Source organism: Dromaius novaehollandiae, chromosome 5 (assembly GCF_036370855.1).
Source record: "Dromaius novaehollandiae isolate bDroNov1 chromosome 5, bDroNov1.hap1, whole genome shotgun sequence".
Lineage (NCBI taxonomy): Eukaryota > Metazoa > Chordata > Aves > Casuariiformes > Dromaiidae > Dromaius > Dromaius novaehollandiae.
The window spans coordinates 26,577,712-26,587,850 of NC_088102.1; the positions used below are offsets into that span (position 1 = coordinate 26,577,712).

A 10,139-nucleotide genomic window follows, 5' to 3' on the forward strand; every position below is an offset into this window, starting at 1 on the left:
AACAATGGAGGATCAGACTTTCAAAACGAGTGAAACTTGGCGAAGAAAACCAGGAGACAATTTAAATTACTCTGGACAGACCCTGAGATTAAGCCAGAGTGACCTTCTCTGACCTGTACAGTGATACTCTCAACACAGTCTGGAAAACCCCCACCCCTCAGGCTGACATACTGTCCCTAATAAAAGCAGTCTCCACTCATAGAATCTATAAAATGGTGTCAGAGGGACACAGACAACACCATACTGAGATTGTAAAAAGTAGAAAAAGCAAGGAAAGCTTGAACGAGGTCCCAAAGGAATCCTGTCATTGTAGGATGAAGAGGAAACTGACCATGGAAGCAGGACAACAGGAAAATATTTTTGCACACTGATTTCTTGTGGAACAGCAAATAGTTCAATCTTGTTGAGAGGAGACACAGAAAAGGAAAAATTTGCTGATATATTTAAATGCAAAGGCTTTTCCACTCAGCTTTCCAAATCAATATTCTCAAGAGCTCCAAACCTGGCTGAACTGCTTCTTTCAGGGGATGTCATCAAGCCAGCACTCAGGCTGTTGGACAAAGCAACATCAGAGCCAGGAAAAAAAGTTTGACTTTCATTCTATAAAAGTATCCAGAAGTACTGGTAGGATGGGGGAAGCAAAGATCATCAGACTCCTATGATCTGCTCCTACCATTATATTAATAATATGACCAGCTTGAGTCTGTCCCCATTTTGTCAGAATCCTAATAGCATCAAGATGAGTAAAAAGCAACACATGAAGCCAAGGGATGGGAAAGGCCTCTCAATGGAAAAACAGATGCATTACCCCTCTGAAAATGAATGCTTGAAATGTGGAATTCTGGCATGCAGCAAGCAGACTTATCTCTAGGAATTCCCATCTACGGCATATTCCCCTGGGTGCCCAAGAAGTGCCTGTTGATTTGCCAAGGAGCTCTGAAGCCAGGAACATGCACAGCCATTGTTGCAGGAGGATGCTGACTGCACCAATTACAGCCGATGATTATGTTCCTTCTTGCCTCATGAAATTATACATAGCTGCAGGGTTGTTTGTCAGTACTTGTACACTGAAAACACAGGAATGCTCTGCATGTCAGATGGCTGACTATGGGCTTTGTGACACTTAGTGGGCCCCTTGAGGAGACAAAGATCTAAATTTGAAGGTAATGTAGATATCACCACACAGGAATTAGATTTATCTAATAGCGATTTGGGCAGAGAAATTACATAGAAGGCACCACTCCAAGCAACTTATTTTGGGAGAGGAAACAACATATACACACAACATGCACTGAAAAGATACTAAGATATCATATTCTCTTTACAGAGTTTGGAGGAAGTATAGCAGGCTGTAAGGCACAAGACATTGCAGTTGCATCCTAGAGAACCTGTTTTCACAACATGCTTGGGAGAGAAGGCAGACAGCTGATGAGATGTACCATTGTACACAGTCTGTTTAGGATGACAGAGGTTGGGTCAAGGAAAGCTTAGCAGTGATCTGATAAGATCTAGGCTCCAAGTTAGAAGATTTGCCTGCTGAGTTAAAAACAAAGATCTTTGTAATTATGTTAAATGAGTTGTTCATTCCTGGAAGTGAATTTCCTTGTAACCAGCCCAAATGTTGAAACATGGATAAACAGGTATTTTTTGCTTCCTTCAAGCAAGCTGCTCTGACTGGAAATCTGACTGGAAATTCCTGAATTGTTCCCAGAGCCATGGAAAGACCTGAACAATAGCATGACAAGTGAGATGTTAATACCAGAAATTTCAGCTGGATGAATCAACATGGAAAGGGGTGGGAGGAAGGTGAATCATAAAACAGTTTTGAAATACTGAGTCCAGAATCACCATCCTGAAGGTGTGAAGATAAAAAAGGTTTAGGCCACCCCCCTCCCCCCCCCTTTTTTTAAATTGATTTTGAAGACAATCTTCTATGCCCAAATTAATCACAACATGCCTCCTCCACTACTGCTAGTTCTAGAAAAGAGTACAGTTTTTATTTTGTATTTCTTTTGGGAAGGTTCCTTGAGAAGGTTTCAAGATGACCAGTTGACTGAACGAGACACCCATTCTAACAGCTGACCCCACCATTTGGAGGAAAGACAAAGCCAAGCTTCCAGAAAAATAGGTGTTTGCCAATCTAGGGTGAAGGGAAACACAACATCAGTTCTACCAAGTGTTCGTTTTGGTATCAAACCTGGTTATGTATGAGAGGCCTCCAATTGTACAACAGAGGAAAAAGGCTGAAGATTATTTATACAGGATGTTGTCTGTTCTCCAGCAGCTCCAATGTTTTCAGTTAAAAGCAATGTTTAGCAATAAAGTAGGAAGGCTACTGACAGAAACATTTCTTCCTGGTGGTTAAGATCCAGAAATAACATATTTGAATCTTTTATGGCATGGAAGGCTCACCCTTCTGCTGCTGAAAAGCTTACTGTCTTCAAATAGAAGATTCTAACTATTTCTTAGACCTCTCTAGTGATGCCCAAAGACTGGAGCCATCTCAGATCTCTTGAAATTCTTCAAAGGGTATATTCAACTTTTAACTAGGCACGAGCTAAAATCTTAGAATCATTTCAGCTAGTCAGGCGAAACAGACACAGATGGATGTCCAGCTTCACCCAGATAAGATGAGAAGAGTCTTGGCAGGTATTAGCTCTTCCTCTTACCATGGATGTTCTTCCTCATTCTCCAGTATCGGTACCTGCGCCAAAGGGAGTTTGATTTGCCTGTGGGAAGTGATTTAACCCTAGAAACCATGGGAAATGGATGATACAGAGCCTTCAATTTTCGCTAAGGTGGCAGACAAGTAGTGGTGTGTCAAAGAGGATGGACTTTACAGAGTTCAGGTCACCTCTGAGCATGGGCCTTTCACATCTTCCATAAACTCCTTCCCAGAATTTCTCCCAAACTCCTAGAATAGCCAGGGAAGGGAGAACGCACCGATGGGAGATGGTTCTCCGTTATGCCAAGCAAAAGAGAAGAAAGCATACTTTCTCCAGAAAAAGGCCTGCTCTACGACATCTCATTGTATACGAAGCTGTAAGAATGCATCCTCAACAGCACAGCAGGGACTCCAAAGAAACATCTCCCACAAACTGTTTCAGCACAGACAGCTGGGATGCAGTTAGTCAGCGTCATTTGAGGCTGTGACAGAGAATGTTAGAAAAGTAGCCACTGCCAAGAGAGAAGGTCCCAGGGCTCTAAGCACAGAAGCTTGAAGTGTACTTGGTGCCAGAGTGGTCAGAAGGTCAGAGTGGTTTTGCAATTGAAAAGAACCAAGAACATGGTATACTAGAGAACACTACTGACATTGCAAGAAGTTAAGTATCATCTTATTTAAATAAATATCACTGTTAATAACCTGGAAGTCTGATAAGCCTTTGGTCCGTTCAAAGGTGTCAGGGAACATAATCTCTGTATCATTTCTTAATGGGTGCTCCTTTCAGCAGGAGATGCCTGTGGAGAAGTCAGGCCGAACACCAGAAAGCAAACCTTCAAGTAGAGTTGAAACGGTTCTGATCTCATCTTTCTGGGTATTTGAGGCTGTTGCTTTACTCTTCCGTGAAAGAAGAGTTCCAGACAGTATCCTCCTGCTATCAGAAAGAGTACTGATGGAACAGTCCTTCTCCAAAGCTGAGCTGGAACTAGGCTTGCAGGCTGTTGTTATTCAGGAGACAATTGGCTCCTATCATGACCTCTGTAGCCTGTACAGGGAAGAAACTGAAAAGTATCAAAGCAAAGAGAATGTTGCTATACAGTCTTGATACAGACCATCAGAAACCATACTCCTGCTCTAGCAGGAGCACAGTGAAGAGAATAAAAAAAAAAAAAAAGAAAGAAAGAAAAAACATCCCATTCCCCACTGCTCACCTGTACCCTGTCTTTCTACCATGGATGGTAGCAAAAATGGTAATGAAACATTGTGCCTGGTCACACTTTAATTCCCATGAAAGATAAGAATGTACAAGACAGAGGGCCCCGTGTTATCAAGTCCTGTCTGATACTACCCTCCGTACCTTTCACATCAGGTACCGTAGTTGCAGATACGACTCTGTGTGAAAACTACACATCATGGAGAGGGCAACACCAGGAAAGGGAGAGAGGGCTGTCACATGGGTCCTAACTCTAAGTACAAGCTTCAAAGGATGGGGCACAGCATACAGGAAAGAATCTCAAAAGAAATGAAGAATCTCCTGCTGGAAACAACACTGGAGTTAAATGATACCTTACAGGGTTATCCTGAAATGACACCCACCTCTCCAGCAGCAGAAGAGGAATTCTTCCTGCCGAGGCTTTCATCTGGAAAGAAATCCTGGCGAGCTCGACGGCCCATCTTTAGTACCTACGGCACAGGGGGAAGCAGGAAGGGGCAGAGGGCACACAGTTACTCACCACATCAGCTTCAGGAAGACAGCGCAACAGGGCACAGAGAAAAATGCAAGCAACAGCTCCAGAGTAATACTAATGCTGTGCAGCGAGATACCTACCCCTTCCCCCCCCCAAAAAAAAAGTTAAAAAATCATAACCAACAGCATGCATTAACTTGCATATTGCTCATGCAGCCACCTTCCACATCACTACCAGCACGTGGATCGTGCTCCTTAATCTTACCCACAGGCTGCTCTTTTTGCTTTAGCAAAAGTTAAGCCTGCAGCGATATCCATGAAAAGCTCCAGACTTCAGACATCCAGCAGCCGAGGGAGAGGTGGGAACGCTGTTTTACCCGCTACCATCGCCCCGCTGCGGGCGGCCAGGGCGTGCGAGGCCGCGGCCCGCCCGTTAGCGGCCCAGCGGGGCTCCCCGTCGACCGCGCGGCGCCGGGGCCGCGGCTAAGCCGCGTGCTGGGGCAGCCCGGGAGCCGCGAGTCCCCGTGACCGTTAACGGCTGACACGCGCCCCGCCGGGCGGCACCAAAGCGACCGCGGCCCGCCGCCCCCCCCACCGCGGCGCGGCGCGGCGCGGCTCGGGCCTTACCCCTGCCCCCCCGCGGCGCGGCGGCGCCTCCGCCCGCTCCGCCTCGGCCTCCATCCCGCCGCCGCATCCCGCGCCGCCGCCGGTACTTCCTGGAGACGGCCCGCCCCCCGCGTCCCTAGCAACCGAGCACCGCCCACTCTTAAAGGCGCCGCGCCCCGCACGGCCGGGGAGGGACGGGCCCGGGGGGGCCGCCGTGGCGGCGAAGCCGGGTCCCGCCAGGCCGCCGCGGTGCCGCTCTCGGTTCCCGGCGGGGCGGCCGCTCCTGGGCGCTGCGGGCCGCGCCGAGGGCCAAAGCCGAGCCCAAGGGCGGGTGGGCATCAGCCCATCCGGCCTCAGTCGCGTAGAGATTTCCACTGAGCTGCATAAGCGAGCGACGGTCCCTTCCCGCGAGGGACGCGCGGATGCCCGGTGAGCAGGCTGGGCTTTAGCTCCTCGGGTTAAATAAACATCGACTTCTCCTGTGCGTTGTCCGTTTGTCTGTGCTTTTCCAGTATGTCTGAAGTTCCTCGAAATCTTTGCTCTTCTTCATTGGCCTGCCATCTGCTTATTTTGCTGCTTCGGTGCTGAACATCCTCATCCGATGATCAGAGATTGCACCCGTGAAGAACTACTGTTAACCCTCTGCTGTGGCGAAAACTGACCACGTAACATTAACATTCTGTGTCTTCCAGAAATACTTTTTAACCAGAGGCAACATGTCCCACCCCATACCTGCTTAGCTTTAGTAGCAGCCTTTTACTCGTGGTCTGGTTGAAGACCTTTAAAAGGTCTAAATATAATTGTGTCAACTAATTCTCCCTTTTTCCATTCCTTGCTGACCTGCTCAAGTAGTTCTGCTGTGACTGTGATGATCTAAGGATTAAGTGAAATAAGATTTGTGGGCAGGGGTAATAACTTTTTATTAGACCAACTGATACAGCTGGAAAAAAACAGACAAGAAGTGTTTCTGTGCCCAAAAGCTTGTCTGTTTTTTCCAGCTGCATCAATTGGTCTAATAAAAGATACTATCTCTCTTTACAAACCTTGACATGTTCAAGGAATTCAATAAGTGAGACGTGATTTTCCTTTTTTGAAGCCAGGCTGGTTAAGCTCTATGAAATCATGATCTTCCAGATATTTCGTTCTTCTGTTTTAATTATGGATTCAGCTGTGGATCAGGTAGAGAGGGCAGTTCTCACCTGGCCCTGTGCTTTACCACTAGGGCCCTTGGAACACGGCCCTGCACTTGCCCCTTCCCTCCCAGTCTCCTGAAGAGATGCCACAACCGTGCAGCTACGGGGCACCGGGAGACAGGAGGGGCTGTAGCCCCAGGTTCAGCAGCTACTGCAGGATGTCTGAGTACGAGCACACAGTTACAGCTGCCCTTCTTGCTCGGGTAACTAAAAGCCCAAGTGGAGTGCAGCAGTGCCCCAAGCAGTGTCTGCTAAAGCAGGAGGGCATCCAAGGGCGGGAGTCCTTGGATAGGAGCCCACTGGCAGCTCTGGCCCCAGATGGGCAGCTGGTGACAAGGGCAGAGTGCTCCAGCCGGCGGCAGGGCAGGGCAGCAGTACGGGGTGTGCAGCGGCGCTGGTCCTCCAGGGCTGGCAGACCGAGACACAGCAGGACCCTCCTCCTGAGCAGCCCAGCTTGGCCCCCTCCCCACAACCCGTCCTTGGTCCCTATCCTAGGTACCAAGCCCCCCCACCACACACGCTGTGGTGCCTGCTGCCCACCACGGTGACATGAGTGTCAGGCTGTCTGAACAAGGGTGGTGTCCACACATGGGAAAGAAAACAGCTCAGCACGTTTGACCTCCAACTTCAGAAATTCTTGATGAGAGGGAAGAGCGGATATGCAGAAAGAGTGAAGCTGTCCTGCCTCGGTTCTCTCTGGGTTCCCACACAGACGGCTCCACTCACGGGAATGGGCTTTGTTGCACACCCTCAGACATCTTTGCCTGCCTTTACAATGGAGGAGAAAGAGTTTTCATCTGTTATTTCATGCTGTGGCAAAAATCTTGCTTCCTTTATACACTGGGGTCACACTTTCTGAACAAGTTAATTATCCTCTGCCCAACTGTGACACCACAGGTAGCAGTTGACCCTGGGCCTAGAGCAGTCCCTGTTCGACCAAGGAGACACAGTTAACAGGACAAACTTTTGTTGCTGCTGTGGCTGTCCAAAGCCATTTTCTCTGCCTGCTTCCCCTTCAGTTTAGGTCTGTGGTGCCAGGGTTGCTCTCTTCCAGTGCTCTGTTTCAAGTGCACTCTCAAATCCCACTCTGCCTTACTTGTTCAGCTTCGTCCTCACTATAAATTAAAATGCTGCCACCCCCACTCATCTGAACAGCAAGCAGGAACTATGCAAGCATTCCTTTCACGTACAAGTTCTCACACCTAGGCATGGACTCTATCCATCTGGTTTCAACCCAAATCCAATCACACAGAAAAGGACTAGCAGAGTCCTCCCCTAGCACTGTTTGCTGTTGATTGTTCCTTGACTGGACCTGTGAATAGAGCTTGTGTCTGGTCGTCCTTCTACCTAAGAGAACAGCCTGGAGAGTCTGGGAAAGCAATCACGCTTGAGCATTCCCACGTGCTTCTGATGCTAGACCACCGTTACAGCAAGTGCACACACGTGTAGTTAAAGCTACAGCTATGGGGGAAGCCCACATGGCAGCACTACGGTGGGAGAGAACAATGAGAACCTTATTCACAGTGGCTGAAGGTTTCGTTAAGCAGCCGTGTGCTCTCTGATGGTAGTAGAGTTTATGGGATGCAAGGGCAATTCTTGTAGCAAGCAATGACAGAGCACTGACCTTTCGTCCTCACCCAGCCCACATGTAATGTGGCCAGCCAGACTGCTGGTTTCACCATGGGCTGGTTCACTGTAAATATTAGGCCACCCCTGGGAAGGAAAGCACCAAGCAAACACTAGCTGCCCAAGCCTGCTCCACACTAGCTGCTCCAACCACCTTATTTTGAATTTTCTGCATTTTTTTCTCCAAGCATCTCAAAGTATTTACCCCATCTCTAAGGGGTTTTGGAGGAGGGAAAAACTGCTAATACTCTGTTATTTGTGCAGGTTCCAGAACAATATCTGCTAATATTTGTGAAACCTGAAACGAGATTTCTCTCTCTGAAAGGCGAAGGGGGCTTTGATAGATAGAAAAGGCCTGTGCATTTGCCTGTCTTGATCTCCATGAGAACAGATGCTGTTCAAGTTACATCAGCCCCAGCTCAGACTGTCAAACCCCAGTTGGGGCTGCCAAGTGTGAAATATTTCCTATGATACTCACACATTCGGTAGCCCTGTCGGGCTCTCCCTCAGCCCAGCTGGATCCCAGCACGTCCAAGCCATGCAACCTGTTAGCAATTGCTGCTCACAGCCACTAGCAGTGATTCCCGTGCATGTCAGACCATGGAGCTTCCCCACTGCTTCACAACAGAAAGAGCAACGTGCAGAGCTGAAAGTGAGCGATCCAGTACTGCCACCAGCACCACACCTACATCTTTCTTCACTGCCACTATTTCCAAGTGGTAAGTAACAGAAAAGCCTGCTCTCAGCTGTTAACAACACAACCTTACATTTTGTACTATTAAATTTCATCCCATTTCTACTGTGTCAACCAAGGATATCCTTGTCCTCCCCTGTATTGACAATGCCTCCCAACTTTGGATAAGCAGCCAATTTCATTAGCACATTCATTTCAGTGTGCCAAGATCATTAATGAAAACTGGGCCCAGGACCAGCCATTGGGGAACTCCTCTAGTAATCTCCTATAATCCCTGTACTTATCTCAATCTTAACTAATAACTCACCATGTGGCACTGTAGCCAATGGATTACTGAAGTCCAAAGCAATCAGTTCTGCCGCATTTAGCATGACCTCCGACATAATGCGGGGTGCAGGACTTCCCAGAATGGAAAAGCGCCCAGAATTCATTTCAGAGGTGCCTGGGGAGTTTTAGAAACGTCCATCCCAATCTATGTTAAAATATTTCCAGTGGATAGTTAGCGGCAGCACTCAGAATTTGTACCTTATTCCAAGTCGTGATTCGTCTGACATCATCTCAGAGCCACTGGGTCTTGTTACATCTTTGTCTGCTCCGTTAAGGACCTGTCTTCTCAAATTCCTCTTCCCGGAGCAAAGCACTCGTGCGCTGTGACCAGCTCACCCCTTAATCTCCCCTTTGAAGAGCAAAACAGACAGAGCTCCTCGAGTCTCAGGGAACTCACTTGCTGCGTGTCTGACGCATCGCATTACCTCACGGCTTTTCCCCGAAACCTCTTCCCCAGGCAGCGCCTTTCGTGCGCTGCTCGGCGGCCCGGCAGCCGACGCCGGGCACACGGGCGAGGGAAGGCTCCCCGCAGCCGGGGCCGCCGCTTCCAGCAGCGCATCCCTGGCGCTGCTGCGACAGTCTCCAACGCCCAGCACCCGTCCCGGGGGCAGCGCCGCGGGCGCCCCACGGCCCCGCACAGCGTGACACCCCCAGGCCTTGCTCCCGCGGGAGCAGGCACCGTCCCAGGCCCAGCCGCCCCCCCCGGGCACAGCTCCCGCGGTACCCAGAGGCCCCTCGCCCGCGGCCCCGAGCGGGCGTCCCAGAGGGGCAGCCGGGGCCCTCTTCTCCTTGAAAAAGCGGCCGTTTCTGCGAGCGGCTGCCGCGGGGGCAAGAAGGCGCCAAGCCGCCACCCCGCCCGGCTCTCCGCGCCCCTCGCGGCCACGGCGTCGCCCCCTCCCCGGCCCAGCCGCCCCGGGGGGCCGCGGTGGCCGCAGGACCGCCGGGCTCCTCCGCACCTCGGGGGCCGCCAGCCGCCTCCCCGCGCCCGCGGCGGCCCGGCCCCGCCGCCGCGCCGCAGCCCCCCGCCCGCCCTCGGGAAGAAACCGCGTCGGGAAAGTATTTTTAGCCGCTCTTAGCGCGATCTCGCAGCTGGAAGTGGGAGGAGCGACCCCGCGTCGCCCGCCGGCGCCCGCGGACCACCGCGAAGGGCTCGGCCGGCGCCGCCGCTGCCCGCCGCCGCCAGCAGGGGCCGCCCGCCACCCGCCGCCGCCGCGGTGCCGGGCCACGTCGGAGGGCGCGGGGGGCGCGGGCGGCCCGCCCCGAGCCCGGCCCGCGGCCGAGGGCCCCCCGCCCCGGGGCGCCGGGGCGCCGGGGCCCGGCGGCGGCGCGGGGAGGGCGGAGGGC

At 51.2% G+C, this 10,139-nt stretch overlaps 1 protein-coding gene across 3 annotated transcripts in view; it reads right to left on the reverse strand.

Annotated features, from left to right (window-relative positions):
- The window catches only part of IFT43 (intraflagellar transport 43), a 46,978-nt gene extending 40,394 nt beyond the window's left edge, over positions 1–6,584 (reverse strand). Inside the window, exons 1-2 of one of the 3 annotated variants that reach the window (XM_026120449.2) lie at positions 4,977–6,576; positions 4,259–4,345 (exon numbers count right to left, since the gene is read on the reverse strand). In XM_026120449.2, coding sequence (XP_025976234.2) covers positions 4,259–4,345; positions 4,977–5,294 — 405 coding nt within the window. In that variant the 5' untranslated portion in view covers positions 5,295–6,576. Of the gene's footprint in view, positions 1–4,258; positions 4,346–4,976 lie in introns of all 3 variants that reach the window. The other 2 variants (XM_026120451.2, XM_064512281.1) reach the window with 2 other exon arrangements.
- Positions 6,585–10,139: the final 3,555 nt, after the last annotated feature.